The sequence below is a fragment of the Trifolium pratense genome, linkage group LG3 (genome assembly GCF_020283565.1).
Source record: "Trifolium pratense cultivar HEN17-A07 linkage group LG3, ARS_RC_1.1, whole genome shotgun sequence".
Lineage (NCBI taxonomy): Eukaryota > Viridiplantae > Streptophyta > Magnoliopsida > Fabales > Fabaceae > Trifolium > Trifolium pratense.
The window spans coordinates 1219016-1236686 of NC_060061.1; the positions used below are offsets into that span (position 1 = coordinate 1219016).

Below are 17671 nucleotides of genomic sequence, written 5' to 3' on the forward strand. Positions count from 1 at the left end.
ACCAGTTGTCACAACGGTTCGACCTCCGGTCCGGTTCTTAAAACATTGCTTGATACAGATGATAATGAGCTTCCCAGGCTTGTTTATGTTTCTCGTGAAAAGTGACCAGGTTTCCAACATCACAAGAAGGCTGGAGTTATGAATGGTTTGTCACACTGAAGCTTCTTATTTTATGTGTTTGAGGGCATTGTCTTGTTTATTGTCTTCTTAATGGCTGTGTCTTGTTTATTGTCTTCTTAATGGCTGTGTCTTGTCCCGTGTCTTGTTTTGTTCCTGTTGAAAGATGATGTCAACAAGCTGAATCTATATGAAAATAACTTATTAAGTGGTGCTATGAGTCAACATAGTACAATGATAAACAATGTTTAACGTACAAAGTGGTTTATTTTTCTTCTTTAGGATGTGAATGATGTTGCTAGTCGATGATTGTGTATGATGGTTGTGCTTTTTTTATTTATTTATTTATTTATTTATTTATTAGAAAGATAAGCTTCTTTAAGATGTGAAAATGATGTTGCTAGTCGATGGTTGGGTAGGAGTAGGATGGCTGTGCTTTTTTATTTATTAGAAAGATAGGTTTGAATTGAACTTATCTAACCTTGGTTTATCTTGTGCAATGTAGATTCGAGTTTCTGCTGTATTGACCAACAGTGCATATCTTTTGAATGTTGATTGTGATCACTATTTCAATAATTGCAAAGCTCTTAAAGAAGCAATGTGTTTCATGATGGATCCCGCTTATGGAAAGAAGACATGCTATGTGCAATTTCCTCAGAGATTTGATGGCATTGATTTGCACGATCTATATGCCAATCACAATATTGTCTTCTTCGATGTACGTCTTTATTCTTTTGTAATTTTTCCAATTTTTAACCAAGAAATTATTTTCTTTCCTTGCATTACTCTCCACTGCTTTGGCTAAACTTCACATTTTTCATTTGTCAGATCAACATGAAAGGTCATGATGGTATTCAGGGTCCAGTCTCTGTGGGAACTGATTGCTGTTTCAACAGGCAAGCTTTGTATGTGCATGGAATCATCGTTGCTGGTTAATCTCATACATGACTAGCGAATAGGTATTGATCTATGGTATTTTTGTTTTTGCAAATTGTAACTTGTACGCATAGCAACATAATTCCAGATTAAATTACATAGGAAAATAATGAAATCCACTAGCAATAAGTTGTGAAAAGGTTGTGGTGTTGTGCATGTTGTCTTAAATCTGTAGTAAGTAGTAACAGTTATTTTGTGTTTTATTTTTTGAAAATATTTTGTTCCATTCAGTCTTGTGTAATTGTTGGTTTACCGTAGAGTTGTTGGAGACAGTTGGTATAGTGATATCATCAGTAGCACATTCTACTTCCCCTTTCACCAAAATGTTAAAAAATGGCTCAGCCCCCATTGATTACTTGTTCAGTCCAAAATCTCTGTTGAGGTCAAATTGTATTTTCTTATGCCCAATAACATTGTGTGTTGGACTCTGACCTGGGCTTACCCCTACCTGACCAGTAACTTTAGTTAGCCAAAATCGAGTTAAGCTGAGCTATTTAACCAAAAAGATCATAAACTATTTTTCATTATGAATTAATATGAAGCACAGATAGTAATCAGATTAGCGTGTTCCGGTGACACTGTCACAATACTGGCACATATGATCACATTAAATTATGTCATTTTCTCAAATTATTACCAGTGTTCACGTGTCAATGTCCATGTCATGTTCGGTGTATGTGTCGGTGTTCGTGCTTCATAATGAATTATATAAAATTATAGTGAAAATAAAAATGGAATTAAGTCAAATAGTTAAATATACGATTCTCATTCACACCAATACTGATTCTTACTATTTACACAGTTTATACACCTTTTGAGTGTAAACATTTAATACGTTATTTGTTGTGATTGAGATTTAGCTCTCTTGACAATCATAGCTTCCATCCTTCATATTGCAGCGGCTACTGCAGAAAATTGCGGAGGACCAAAGTTACGCAGAAGAAACTGCATCTTATGGTCATAATGCTGATATTGTCCAAGTAGCAAAGGTAATAGCTTTACTCATTTATTTCATTTATTGTATATGATATGATGCACTTTTGATTTAGTCTTGTATGAAGGACCTATGATTGAAGCCAGACCTTTGTTTGTGATCTAGTTGTCAAATAAGTAGCTTGTGTTGCAGAATCTTTTTGATATTTGGAGTTTGTGTGGACTTAGTTTTGAAAAAACTTAATGAAATATCCATTGTACTAGTATCCTTTGCCTACTTGGAGTTTGATGTTACTGTACCACATTGATGATTTTTGCCACATTGTATAGCTATTACTTGTATATGTAATTTTGGTTCTTGTAATTAACTATGTCAGTTATAATTATTCTGGATGAACGTGATTGGAATGAAACATTACGTCGGAAGCGAGGTAGGTAACCATTGTATGTTTATTAATAATTATTAATTACTAATTTATCATTTATCGCTATCATTAGTAGGCTAAAATTGATACATGGATCGGCTGGAGTAATTATAAATAATATCTTCATTATGTATGGCTTTTTGAATACATAAAATTCATTATCTATGAGACTGTTCATGAAATTGTTGTATGTGACCTACGTGTCAATAACATATTGAATTTGAAATTCGAATACTAGTGGTATAAATACAAAAAACTTGATGGTCTGAATGCAATTTCAATGTGAATGAAAGCTGCAAATGTATGTGGAGAAGTCCCTTGGCACCTTTGATGCAAAATTGAATATATGTCCTTCGATGTCCCTAAATTGAATATTTTTCCCTTGATGTCCCTAAATTGAATATTTTTCCCTTGATGTCCCTAAATTGAATATTTTTCCCTTGATGTCCCTAAATTGAATATTTTTCCCTTGATGTCCATAATTTGATTATATGCCCCTTGATGTCCCTAAATTGAATATATGTACCTTAATGTCCCTAAATTAGATGTTCATAATTCTGCTCTGTTTTGTTGCCTATTATGACGTTTACGGGAACAATGTATGAGAACAATTGAGTATATGTCCCTTGATGTCCCTAATTCTGCTCATAATGGTAATTAACAAAGATGGTTTTGTGTGTGCCTTTGTGCCTTTGATGCAAAATAGAGTATATGTCTCTCGATGTCCCTAAATTGAGTTTATGTCCCTAGATTTGATGGTCTATGCAATTTCAATGTGAAAGTTTACGGGAACAACATATGAGAACAATTGAGTATATGTCCCTTGATGTCCCTAATTTTGCTCATAACGGTAATTAAGAAAGATGGTTTTGTGTGTGCCTTGGTGCCTTAGATGCAAAATAGAGTATATGTCTCTCGAGGTCCCTAAATTGAGTTTATGCCCCTAGATTTGATGGTCTGAATGCAATTTCAGTGTGAAAGTTTACGTATGAGAACAATTGAGTATATGTCCCTTGATGTCCCTAATTCTGCTCATAACGGTAATTAAGAAAGATGGTTTTGTGTGTGCCTTGGTGCCTTCGATGCAAAATAAAGTATATGTCTCTGGATGTCACTAAATTGAGTTTGTCCCTAGATTTGATGGTTTGAATGCAATTTCAATGTGAATGCTTCAAATGTAAGTGGAGAAGTCCCGTGGCATCTTTGATGCAAAATTGAATATAAGTCCCTTGATGTGCCTAATTCTACCCATAACAGTAATTAAGAAAGATGGTTTTGTGTGTGCCTTGGTTCCTTCGATGCAAAATAATGTATATGTCTCTCGATGTCCCTAAATTGAGTTTATGTCCCTAGATTTGATCGTCTGAATGCAATTTCATTGTGAATGCTTCAAATGTAAGTGGAGAAGTCCCTTGGCATCTTTGATGCAAAATTGAATATATGTCCCTCGATATCCCTAAATTTAATATACGCATCTCAATGTCCCTAAATTATAAGCATCTCAATATCCCTAAATTGAGTATGCGTCTCTGGATGTCCCTTGGTGCCTTTGATTTAAAATTGAGTATGTGTCTCTGGATGTCCCTAAATGTGATGATTTGAATGCAATTTCAATGTGAATGAAAGCTGCAAATGTAAGTGTAGAAGTCCCAAGGCACCTTTGATGCAAAATTGAATATATGTCCCTCGATGTCCCTAAATTGAATATACTTCCTTTGATGTCCCTAAATTGAATATATGTACTTCAATGTCCCTAAATTATAAGTATCTCAATGTCCCTAAATTAGATGTTCATAATCTCTCGATGTCCCTAAATTGAGTTTATATCCCTGGATGTCCCTAAATTTGATGGTCTGAATGCAATTTCGATGTGAATGCTTCAAATGTAAGTGGAGAAGTACCTTTGCACCTTTGATGCAAAATGGAAAAATGTCCCTAAATTGAATATATGTACCTCACAATGTCCCTAAATTAGATGTTCCTAATTCTGCTCTGTTTTGTTGCCTATTATGAATTTTATGGGAATACCGTATGAGAACAATTGAGTATATGTGCCTCGATATCCCTAAGTTTGCTCGTAACGGCAAATAAGGAAGATTGTTGTGTGTAGGGGTGAGCAGCAACCAGTCACCCGACCATAAACCGGTATATCCGAATCTAAAACTGTGCAAATGGGTTGTTTTGGGTTGGTAATCAGTTTATTAAATAAACAAAATTGGTTTGGAACAATTAAGAATGGGCAGGTTCGGTTCTGTCCTATCTAAAGTGTTTCGACGGTGACCAAGAACGACCGAAGATGATAGTATTTGGAATCTAATTATCTCTATTCTCTTATGTGCTGGAACCTGGAAGTAGAAAACATGTCTCTCTCCACCTATGTAACTGTGCAAGGTTTGCATGAGAAGTTGTGTAATTCCGCATATTTAATTGTGCAAGGCAAATTAAAGTGTACTTTTGGAGGAATGCGTGTAAGACTGTAAGCTAGGCAAGTATTAGTGGAGAATACATTTGGCGCCTTAGATGCAAAAATTGAATATACGTCCCTCAATATCCCTAAATTGAATATATGTCCCTCGAAGTCCATAAATTGAATATATGTACCTTAATGTCCCTAAGATGTTCGTAATTCTGCTCTGTTTTGTTGCCTTAATGAAGTTTATGGGAACAACGTATGAGAACAATTTGATGTCCTTAATGTCCTTAATTCTGCTCATAACGTTAAATAAGAAAGATGGTTGTGTGTGTGCCTTGGTGCCTTCGATGCAAAATTGAGTATGTCTCTCGATCTCCCTAAATTTAGTTTATGTCCCTTGATGTCTGTAAATTTGATGGTCTGAATGTCATTTCAATGTGAATGCTTCAAATGTAAGTGGAGAAGTCCCTTGGCACCTTTGATGCAAAAGTGAATATATGTCCCTCGTTCAATTGTCATCTTATGCCTTGCTCTCTTTAGCTCTGTCCGTACCTCAATAAAGTATATTTCACCACATATTAGAAATTCTGGACTGGTTCATGAAAATGATAGTTAATTCTAATGATTTTGTTTTTTAGTTGTGGATCAGAAGTGAATAAAATATCTCTTTAGGCTTTTCTTGAATTGATCTTATTTCATGATTTTCTTTGCTTTATTGGTTTTGAGAAATCGTTAGTGTGATTTATTTGGAGATCTTGTGATTTTTGTAACTTTATATTTTGTTTACAAGATCACATTATCTACAAATAAATTACACTAATGGAAAATATCAAGTTGATATTTATTAAATTCCTCTGTTTCGGTGTGTGCATGTTGCAGAAAGTTATTAGTGTCCAAGAAGAAGCAGATATTAATGTTTGTAGACGAACATCTACTGTCAGAACTTGTTCTCTCATGCTCACCCAAAAGTGAACAAGCTTGGAGTCATAGGTATTATGCAGGATAAATATTTTTCAGAGGAGTACTAATAATACGCTCGAATTTTGAATACAGAATTTTCTTTTGACAAATGTTTTGAATACCGATTGATCCTAAGGTTTTGGAACATTAATAACCAACTAATGCATACAAGTATTTTATCTAGGCGATGGGTGATCAAGTCAATCTCCGCAAACTGTTCAAATTTCAAAGAGATTTTAGGAAAAGAATTTGAGCTGGTGGAAAAAATAAGTGAGGTCTAAATTCAGTTCCGAATTGCATTACTATTCAAATTGGAAATGTTTTTTAATGTTCGTTTACTTGATTGGTTTTCTTACCCAAGTGAAGGAAAAATGTTAGTTACTATATATATAGTATTGGCATATATATCATTTTACATTTTTTATTTAACACCTTTGATATGTCCATCCATTTTGCATTGAAAACAGTAAATAGTCTACAAAACATCATCGCACTGAAGGGAAAAGATAGAGGGCCAAAAAACAAGACATCTACTGTTTATTTTACTTGATTTATGTAATGCTTCACCTTTTTCTGATAGATATAAGGGACTTACATACAAAACAAACAAACCAGCATATTTTGAGTAAACACCCATTATTCCTCATTTTTTGCCCCTTTCATTTTCAGAGATCAAAGATGAATTATCGTGCATGGAATCATCGTTGCTGGTTAATCTCATACACGACTAACGAACAGGTATTGATCTATGGTATTTTTGTTTTTGCAAATTGTAACTTGTACGCATCGCAACATAATTCTGGATTAAATTACATAGAAAAATAATGAAATCCACTAGCAATAAATTGTGAAAAGGTTGTGGTGTTGTGCATGTTGTCTTAAATCTGTAGTAACATAGTAATTTCTATTTAACCAAAAAGATCATAAACTATTCTTCATTATGAATTAATATGAAGCATACAGTCATCAGATTAGGCATGTTTCGGTGACACTGTCGCAATGCTGACACATATGATCACATTGAATTATGTCATTTTCTTAAATTATTACCAGTGTTGACGTGTCAGTGTCCATGTCATGTTTGGTGTATGTGTCGGTGTTCGTGCTTCATAGTGAATTATATAAAATTATAGTGAAAATACGATTCTTATTCACTCCAAATGAAATGACTTGTCAATGATTTGCTTAATGGTTCTCATGAAGTCTAAATTAAAGATATGCTTATTTAGGTGCTATATGAAATGAAGCAATCCAGAAAATGGGCTGCACTGCACTGCACGTTTCTGATAATTGTTGCTTTCATTATCGCAGTGTAAATTTTGATTTAGTTGTTTGATCCAGATACTGATTCTTATAGTTTACATAATTTATACACCTTTTGAGTAAGAAGACATTTAATACGTTATTTGATTTGATTGAGATTTAGCGCTCTTGACAATCATAGCTTCCATCCATCATATTGCAGCGGCTACTGCAGAAAATTGCGGAGGACCAAAGTTACACAGAAGAAACTGCATCTTATGGTCATAATGCTGATATTGTCCAAGTAGTGAAGGTAATAGCTTTTCTCATTTATTTGATTTATTGTATATGATCTGATGCACTTTTGATTTAGTCTTTTATGAAGGACCTATGATTGAAGCCAGACCTTTGTTTGTGATCTATTTGTCAAATAAGTAGCATGTGTTGCAGAATCTTCTTCTTGATATTTGGAGTATGTGTGTGGACCTACTTGTATGATTGTATCACATTGATGATTTTTGCCACATTTTATAGCTATTAATGTACCACATTGATGATTTTTGCCACATTTTTGTCAATTATTATTTGTCAGGACAAACTTGATTGGAATGAAACATTGATAAAGCGTTACTTCGGAAGAGAGGTAGGTAACAATTATATGTTTATTATTAATTATATTAATTACTAATTTATCATTTATCGCTATCATTAGTAGGCTAAAATTGATACATGGATCGGCTGGAGTAATTATAAATAATATCTTCATTATGTATGGATTTTTGAATACATAAAATTCATTATCTATGAGACTGTTCATGAAATTGTTGTATGTGACCTACGTGTCAAAAAAATATTGAATTTGAAATTCGAATACTAGTGGTATAAATACAAAAAACATGATGGTCTGAATGCAATTTCAATGTGAATGAAAGCTGCAAATGTAAGTGGAGAAGTCCCTTGGCACCTTTGATGCAAAATTGAATATATGTCCTTGGATGTCCCTAAATTGAATATTTTTCCCTTGATGTCCCTAATTTGATTATATGCCCCTTGATGTCCCTAAATTGAATATATGTACCTCAATGTCCCTAAATTAGATGTTCATAATTCTACTATGTTTTGTTGCCTACTATGAAGTTGACGGGAACAACGTATGAGAACAATTGAATATATGTCCCTTGATGTCCCCAATTCTGCTCATAACGATAATTAAGAAAGATCGTTTTGTGTGTGCCTTGGTGCCTTTGATGCAAAACAGAGTATATGTCTCTCGATGTCCCTAAATTTAGTTCATGTCCCTCGATTTGATGGTCTGAATGCAATTTCAATGTAAGTGGAGAAGTCCCTTGGCATCTTTGATGCAAAATTGTATATGTCCCTCGATATCCCTAAATTGAATATACGCATCTCAATGTCCCTAAATTATCAGCATCTCAATATCCCTAAATTGAGTATATGTCTCCGGATGTCTCTTGGTGCCTTTGATGCAAAATTAAGTATGTGTCTCTGGATGTCCCTAAATTTGATGGTCTGAATGCAATTTCAATGTGAATGAAAGCTGCAAATGTAAGTGGAGAAGTCCCTTGGCACCTTTGATGCAAAATTGAATATATGTCCATCGATGTCCCTAAATTGAATATACTTCCCTTGATGTCCCTAAATTGAATATATGTACCTCAATGTCCCTAAGTTAGATGTTCATAATTATGCTCTGTTTTGTTGCCTATTATGAAGTTTATGGGAACACCGTATGAGAACAATTGATTATATGTCCCTTGATGTCCCTAATTTTGCTCATAACGGTAAATAAGAAAGATGGTTGTGTGTGTGCCCTTGGTGCCTTCGATGGAAAATCGAGTATATCTCTCTCGATGTCCCTAAATTGAGTTTATGTCCCTCGATGTCTCTATTTTTCATGGTTTCAATGAAATTTCAATATGAATGCTTAGTCACAACTACAAATGTAAGTGGAGAATACCCTTGGCGCCTTAAATGCAAAAATTGAATATATGTCCCTCGATGTCGGTAAATTAAATATATGTTCCACGATGTCCCTATTGATGGTCTGAATGTAATTTAAATGTGAATGCTTAATCTTGATTATCCAACAATGTGCTGATTTGGAAAATAAGAAATTGTATAATGGCTAAAGTCAATTATTGAGATGATGATGTATTTGCATGACCCTATCGATATTATTTTTTTAACAAAAAATGTGGTTTACAATATTAAATAATATTGTATGGTCAAAATGCAATTTGAATATTAACGTTTTATTCATAACTTGAAATGCAAGTCGAGATGACTCTTAATAATTATTTTCTCATAACAGTAAATAAGGAAGATGGTTGTGTGTTGTGGTGCCTTCGATCCGAAATTGAGTATATGTCCCTCGATGTCCCTATATTGAGTTTATGTGCCTCGGTGTCCCTAAAGCAAGTTTATGTATCTCAATGTTCCTAAATTGAGAGTGTGTTCCTCGATGTCCCTAAAATTAATGGTCTGAATGCGATTTCAATGTGAATGTTTCATAACTTCAAAATGTAAGTGGAGAATGCCCTTGGTGCGTTAGATGCAAAATTGAATATATGTCCATCGATGTCCCTAAATTAGATGTTCATAATCCTGCTCTGTTTGTTGTCTATTATGAAGTTTATGGGAACAACATATGAGAAAAAGTGTTAGACTCGAGCTTTATAGTTGAAAATTGTGTTCATCAGTGACTTTAATGTTGGAATTTAGTGACTGCTTCAGGTCTGATAAGGGCTGGTGGTTTGCAGAATGCTAAAGCAGCTGAGTCTGATGCGGCTCAGACATATTCGGCGGCTGTTAATTGGAAAAGTCCAACTCTGGGGCGATTCAAATGTAATATTGATGCATTCTTTGCGTCACATTTAAATAGAGTTTGAATTGGAATATGCATCCGCGATGAACTTGGTCAATTTGTGTTTTCAAAGACGAAATGGATTGCCCTTCTTTGTGGAGTGGATGTTGGTGGACCTCTTGGTGAGTATATGTCCCTAAATGATGGTATGTCTGTTGATGTCCCTAAATTTAGTTTATGTCCCTCGACGTCCCTAAAATCGATGGTTTGGATGCAATTTCAATGTGAATGGTTATCCATAACCACCAATGTAAGTAGAGAAGACCCTTGGCGCCTTAGATGCAAAATTGAATATATGTCCCTCAATGTCCGTAAATTGAATATATGTTCCTATGGTCGGAATGCAATTTAAATGTGAATGGTTAATCTTGATTGTCCAACAATGTGCTAAATTGGTGAATCTTGATTATTCAAACCTAAGAAGGATAATTTGGAAAGAAATTGTATAATGGCTAAAAGAATTCTTAAGACAATTATTCAGATGATGTGTTTGGAGATGACCCCATCGAGATGAATTTTTTACGAAAAATGTGGTTTACAATATGAATTCTTATTTTGTGGTCTAAATGCAATTTGAATATGATGGTATTATTCATAACTTCAAATGAAAGTCAAGATCACCCTTGATAATGAGCTTTGATAACCACTTGTTGGCCTAAATGCAATTTAATTATTAATGTTTATTAATAATTTAAGATGGTTGTATGTTTATTTTTCATAAATTCGGATGATGGTAGTGTACTAGTGTGCCTTGGCAACCATAGATGTATAAATTGAACATATGTCTTTGATGACTTTGAATGCAAAAATTTGGTATTTGAGCCTTCTTAGTCTTAATTGTTGGCCTAATTGCAATTTTATTATAAATTGTTTACTCATAACTTTAAATGTAATTTGAGATGACCCCTGCTTCAAACTTCTACCATAGCTAAACAAATGATTTTAAAAATATATGATGTCTTTGTTATATTTGATGTTCTCTTTCATAACAACATAATTTAGGATATGGATTTCGAAGTTTGGTGCTATTGGAGTGATGTCAGATTATCCAATTTAACTTGAGAAAATTGCAGGTAATGGTATTTCACACAAAGTACATCTTATAATATTACAGTAAAGTGATAAATGTTATTGTATCAACTCTTCAAATAATTCGAGAAGGGTGTTATTATCAGTCTTATTTGTTGATCAGATGTTGAAACCAGGTGCTATTTGCTTGACGGAGGTCGTAACATATAAAAAATAGTAGGAAATGTTGCTTATACTATTATCAGTACCACTGAATGTGTTCCTATTTAGTAGACAGAAATTGCTATATGACTATTTCACTTTAATAGTTGCTGACTTGTTCTCGAAATGTGCATAACATCTTTTTATTCAGAATTGTTTGATTGAGACATGGCTTAATTGCTTAACTATACTGGTTTGTCTAGGGTAAATTGACCTAAAGTGTCAAGGTATAGAAGAGAAAAAGACTTGAGAAGAAGGGGAAGTTCTAGTTGGTAATATAGAATCTATATGACTAAGCAAGAGAAGACTCTTAGCTTGAGGGTGAAGAATCAACTAGTATAGGATGATGATACTTCGGGAAACCAGCTGTGTAGGTAGGCAAGGTGTGTTACAAATTGAGTGCTTTGCAGAAGGAGAGTAATACAAAAAGGTGCATTCTTATAATATTAATTCTAGTTTGTTTTTGTTCTGTCCTAAAAAGGGCAACAATCTCAACCACAAACTCTTAAGGAAGAATAATTTAGTGTATGATTAGATAACATAGTAAAACTAACAAAACTCTTATTTGATTGAGTTAAATGCTTGTTTGGAAGACATTGGCTCTAAATTGAAGTTGGGAGAGAGGCTTGAGATAGTAAATAGAGGTTAAACATCAACAATATGTATGTTTTCATGCTTATAGCACATGTTGATGAGTACAATGGAAGTATTTTAAGAAAATGCCTAAATTCACCCCTAATCTGTTTTATACTGTTTAATTGCAGTTCATCAAATGACTAAAATAATGCAAAAGGTTGAATGGGATGTATAAGGTTGTTGCTGATGCATATGAAATGGTGGAAGATTTGGATGAATGGAAGGAGGGGAAATGGCTTTGGGTGTAGAAGTAGCCGAGTGAATTAATTCAGTGGGCGTATGATTTACTTTAATGACCGTGTTGCTTACTAAAGTAGTTTTGGAGGTTGGTACCGGTTGAAATGATTAGCCGATCCGAGAGGCACTTATTCAATGAAATCAACATGAGGTGTTTTCAAATGGGGGTATCCATCGGTCTACCATGCTCTCTAAAATTGTGAACCAACTTATTGATGTTGTTCACTTTAGGGATGAGTATCGGGATGCTCGGCGATCTATATGGTTTGTTGTTATCTCGACTGTCAAATAACCGATTATCCCAAAAGCTTAAGCTGTTAGGATGAAGCTATATCAATGGTTTTATATTATTTCTAACACGCCCCCTCATGCAAGAGCCCATTTGGGCTTGAAGCGTGGATAATGCATAGGTCCACCTACCATATGCTTAAATTCCACTTTTTAATTAGAAAGTGAGGGGAGCAGGGATCGAACTCAAGACCTCTTAGTCATAGAGGCTCTGATACCATGTCAAATAACCGATTGTCCCAAAAGCTTAAGCTGTTAGGATGAATCTATATCAATTGTTTTATATTATTTCTAACATCGACTAATGGGTAATCACGCATCCAAGAGGTATTTAAATATGTCCCTTTACAAGTTTTGTTTATTTTTGAGGTAAGTTAAATTGAAACTCTGGAGTTGGTTATGTGCAAGGAATGTCTGGTTCAGATATCATGTTTCAGCATGGTTTATTAATCAGATAGGTTACTCAGGTATCTACTAAATTCATAGGCATGTATGAGATGAAATTATTGTTTGAAAGCTCCTATTATGAAAATTTTGTTTGGTTGTTGTTTGTGGTGTTGGAGATGGCCGATGGGTGCTGCTAGCGATTGTTGTCATGGTATGTTGTTCGGTTCAGCTTTGAATTGAAACACTGGTCACCTAACGACACAAGTTAACAATCATTGACTATAGTTTAAATCACAGAACTAAATCCACCATGACAAACATTCACTTAACACTTGTGTTTCATGATAAGCTGTTGTTGAAACCAACTAGTGTGCATCATTCATCTATCATTCACTCTTTCAATTCAGTTTTGGTACACATTGGACGGAAAATTTAGAACCAAAATGAATGGTAAAACCAGTGAGTTCCAACCCATTGATTTGATCATTATTCAGAAATGTTTCACTTCCAAGTGAACAAAATATGATTGATTTAGCTGGAAATAATGGACAAGTTAACACCTCCTTCAATTTGCTTGCATGATTTAAAAATCATGTTGGAACATTCACTAAATTTTGGTTCTGCGTGGTGTGTTTGCTTTTAATTGTGTGATCACGCATCCAAATGTCTTTTATGCAATACAATGTGATAATGATTCACAAATGATTAACTTTTTTTGGGTAGACGCAAGATCAAGGTTAGCCTATAAAATATTTGGTGATGTTATAAGACCAACAAGTATAGTATGCCATTTGAACCTTTTGCCGCGTTGAATCATCATCACCAGTCTATTTTATTTGGCTGTGCTTTGTTGCAAGATGAAACAGAGAAATCATTTACATGGTTGTTTGAAAATTGGCTTAAAACAATGGGTGGAAAGAGTCCTGTATCAATAATTAGTGATCAAGATTTGGCAATGAAAGTCGCAATATCTAAGGTATTTCACACATTTACCCTAAAAACTCAACTTTTAAGCGTGATCTAAAAAGGTGTATACATATACATGATTCATCATGTATAAAAGACTTTGAACACTATTGGCATCGTATAATGGTTGAGTATGATTTGGTGAAAAACGAATGGCTTCAGGGTTTATACAGTATAAGAGAATCATGAATTCCAGTTTATAATAGAAATACTGTTTTTGCTGGAATGATTACTACACAGAGGAGTGAGAGCATCAATGCTTTTTTTATTTATTCTTTTGTAAATTCTTCAACCACATTGCAAGATTTTGTAGTGAAATTTGATAAAGCTGTCAATAGTCGCTACGAAAAAGAAGACAAAAGATTTTGAGTCGACTTTTTGAATTATGGGGATATTATGTAGGCACATCTTGGTAATTTTTCAAGCAAAAAATATTGTTGAAATTCCAAGTAAGTATATTTTACATCGTTGGTCAAAGATTATGAAATAGACTGGTTGCATCTTTATGTTAGTTTTTTTAATATTAGCATCTTTATGTTACTCATAATTGTTTTTAGAAAGTGGTGAAGAGGTACTACTACAAGAAGAATCTGACAACGTGGTCATATCTCATAAAGCCTTGTCTGGTAGGCTCGGCTTGAATCCAGCATTAGCTTTTTTAGCCCTCGAGCTGTTGGTGGACTAGCGCACTGCTTTTCTTTTATCCATAATCTTCTCCGGATATGTAGTCACTCTGCCGCATCTGTTTTTTACTCCGATTACCAGACATAAGTTACTCTCTGCAGTCCCTACGCCTCATCAGTGCACTATTCTCTTATTAAACTTGAAGTTGATAGTTGATACTTGCTAGATTACCCTCTTCCAGGGTCACTACACTTCTATAAGGACAGGATATATTTTCATGATGTAGCTGCTAAAAGCCTTGTTTTCTACATAGTTATGGCTGTGAATCAGCATTTACTAATGGAGTAGTCTATGTTGCTTAGTATTGGTTGTGCATAGTGGCTGGTTTTTGGTAATGCAAGTATGCAACATTATCATATTGCTGTATTGGCCTAGTTATGCTGTCATTGGCAAACTCATAGGCTTGGTGTGTGAGTTCTCTTTGCCTCTTCAAAAATATCATATCATATACTAGTAAAGTCAAACTCCATATGCAGCACCAAACTGCAAAATAAACAAATTGCAATGTTATTAAGTCATAGAATAAAGAGAAAGAACTTTATCACAAAAAAAAAAAAAAAAAAAAGTAAAGAGAAAGAATTATTAATGGACAAACACCTATTTCGGTCTCTAAAAGTGTAACATGTATTAATTTATGAATGTATTTAAATTGCAAATGCATAATTTTAATAATTTTATGGATTAAATTGATAAACAAAAAACATGTGTGAGAATTAAATTGTTTACCTAAAAACAAATTTAATGACAAAACATGATTAATAAAATAGACATTTTTAGTTATATTTGTAATTCCGATATACTCAAAGACAATGTGACACCGAGTTACGCTCGCCGAACATCAAAATAGTGGTTAACTGATTTGTCTTGGTCATAAATATCCAACTATCCATGTTATTTTTTATTGTATCAGCAATTGAAAGGTTCAATTTAGGTTTATGTTTGTGAAACGAAATTATATATCACAAGAGACATCATTCTAAGGAGTAGTTAACAAAAATCATTCTAAAATAAATTATGTGGAACCCATTGGATAATGTGTGATCCACTATCTAACTTATATATATATATATATATATATATATATATATATGGGGGCTGCTAATTTAGACCCAGTTGGGTCTAAATTAGCAAGGTGCACCTTTTGAGTTGGACAAAAATACCCTTTCTTTTTTAAAAAAAAAAAAAAAAAACATATTGGCGTTGATCCAGTGTCGCGCGCCTACCGCAGGACCACTGTTACAGACCGTTGATTTCCATCAGACGGCCAAGAGATGATCTCATCATGGCTGTCGGATCAATCAGACAGTCCAGATCATCCATCTCCATGATAAGCCAGCGCATGCACCACACTAGATCTGCGCCTGGAGAGAGAAAATTTCATTTTAAAAAAGCAGGACACGTGTCAACTGCTGGGTGGTTGGCGTGTTTTTTTTTTCATTTAATACTTTAAACTCAATTATTTCGTTGTAAATTAATTTTTTATTTTTTTATTTTTATACCAAAATTCATAATTTTTTTTTGTCTACAAATAGAGACTTGGTTCGTTTGATTTGGACACAAAAAAAAAAACTCAATTTTTCACTACCTTTAATTATCTTTATATAATACTGTGAAACCATTTAGCTGGTAGAATGGTTTCACAGTATAACTCTCTGAAACCATTTTACTGGTAGAATGGTTTCAGTGAGTAATTTCTTAATTGTTTGCTTCTGAAACCATTCTGAAACCATTTAGCTGGTACAATGGTTTCAGAGCGTTGTACTTTGAAACCATTTCACTGATAGAATGGTTTCAGGGGAGTTGATTTTTAATTGTTTGCTTCTGAAACCATTTTACTGCTAGAATGGTTTCACAGTATAACACTCTGAAACCATTCTTCCAGCTAAATGGTTTCAGAAGCAAACAATAGTTTTTAATTACCGTTTTATCTCATTTAATTAACGAAAAATAGTTTCAGGTCTCAAAAAATTTCATAAAATATACCAAAAGTTCCAGCATATTATCTAATATTTTATTAGAAACAAATAAAAAAACAATTGGTTTCAGAGTACAAATCTATGAAATTATTATTATTATTTGTTAAATGGTTTTAAATAATCAGCGGAATTTGTGAAAATAATTTCATGACTTGAACTAGGGAGAGTGAGGTACACAAGAGGGTTCTAAATAATTCATAGTACTTTACATAAAATTTTGGAAATTTTTTATGGAATTATAATATTTTTAATTACCTTTTTACTCATTTAATTAACTAAAAATAGTTTCGGGTCTCCAAAAATTTCATACAATATACCAAAATTTCCAGAATATTATCTACTATTTTATTATGAAAAAATAAAAAAAAATAGAGCCTCCCTGAGGCCGCACGCGCCCCCACGCGCCGCCGGTGAGAGTGGGCGTGGGCGACGCGCACTGTTCATCGCCCCTCTCACCCGTTTTATGCAGAAACGGGTCGTGCGACCCGGTTTTTGACCCGGTTCGATCTCCCTCAATACTCAACGAAACTCGACGTTCCTTATATGGATTTTGATCGTTTTTCAATTTTACAAAGGTTTCCGGTATTAGTTTTTGAAATCGGCGTTCGATTCGCACGTAAAATGAGGTCGAAATTTGGAAGAAATTTAAAAAATGTAATAGTTGTTCTATTGTTTCAAAAAAAAAAGGGTATTTTTATGATGCAAATTACATACATGCCCCAGTTGCTCTATTGTTTCAAAAAAAAAAAAAATGGGTATTTTTGTCCAACTCAAAAGGTGCACCTTGCTAACTTAGACCTAACTAGGGTCTAAGTTAGAAAACCCCTATATATATATATATATATATATATATATATATATATATATATATATATATATATATATATATATATATTTCTCTATCTCTCCAAATCGAATAATCTATTTCTTTTGAGAAATTGAGAGCATTTAGGATTGTTTCAAACAATTTGACGGTTCTATTGTAATTTTAAAAATTGTACCTCTTATATAATAAGTTGTAAAAATTATTTCAAAATATTTTATTTTTACTAAATATAAAGCACCAAAAAGGACTATCAAAATTTTGAGACAATGTGCTATTGGCCACTTTACACTCCCTAATAACCGGCCCTAAGAAGATCTTATGCTTTTTCGTGATCATATGATCAAAATACTTATGAGCAGTTTTCACTAGGCTTCTGCGGTGAAGATTATGGTGCCCCCTGGATATCATGATGCATTGATCCTTAAATGTCTTGGGAAAGATCAACCATTATTGTTGTTTTTTCTCAGATCTTGCCCACTACAAAACCAAGTTTTTGTCTCACAACAAAAGATGTTCCTGCATAAAATACAA

The 17671-nt window shown here is 33.7% G+C and overlaps 1 protein-coding gene across 4 annotated transcripts; it reads left to right on the top strand.

Moving 5' to 3' along the window:
* The first annotated feature begins 589 nt into the window (after positions 1 to 589).
* Positions 590 to 10728, top strand: LOC123918241. Of its 4 annotated transcripts, XR_006812731.1 has the most exons (10): positions 590 to 835; positions 946 to 1076; positions 1953 to 2042; positions 2364 to 2417; positions 5704 to 5814; positions 5969 to 6054; positions 6454 to 6522; positions 7250 to 7339; positions 7619 to 7669; positions 9807 to 10719. XR_006812731.1 is itself a non-coding variant. In XM_045970238.1 (5 exons), the coding sequence occupies exons 2-5, from the start codon at positions 6463 to 6465 to the stop codon at positions 9933 to 9935; spliced, it is 330 nt and encodes a 109-aa protein (XP_045826194.1). In that variant the 5' UTR covers positions 6260 to 6339; positions 6454 to 6462; the 3' UTR covers positions 9936 to 10728. The 4 variants fall into 4 exon arrangements, 1 of the variants encoding a protein (XP_045826194.1); XR_006812730.1 differs by lacking the exon at positions 2364 to 2417 and having other exon boundaries at positions 9807 to 10717; XR_006812732.1 differs by lacking the exons at positions 2364 to 2417; positions 7250 to 7339; positions 7619 to 7669; positions 9807 to 10719 and adding an exon at positions 7014 to 7039 and having other exon boundaries at positions 592 to 835.
* Positions 10729 to 17671: the final 6943 nt, after the last annotated feature.

Coding starts and splice junctions, on each gene's coding strand:
- LOC123918241 (XM_045970238.1), top strand. CDS start 6,463: ATGAATTATCGTGCATGGAATCATCGTTGCTGGTTAATCTCATACACG. Junction 7,340..7,618: donor ATATTGTCCAAGTAGTGAAG/GTAATAGCTTTT, acceptor ATTATTTGTCAG/GACAAACTTGATTGGAATGA. Junction 7,670..9,806: donor AGCGTTACTTCGGAAGAGAG/GTAGGTAACAAT, acceptor GGTGGTTTGCAG/AATGCTAAAGCAGCTGAGTC.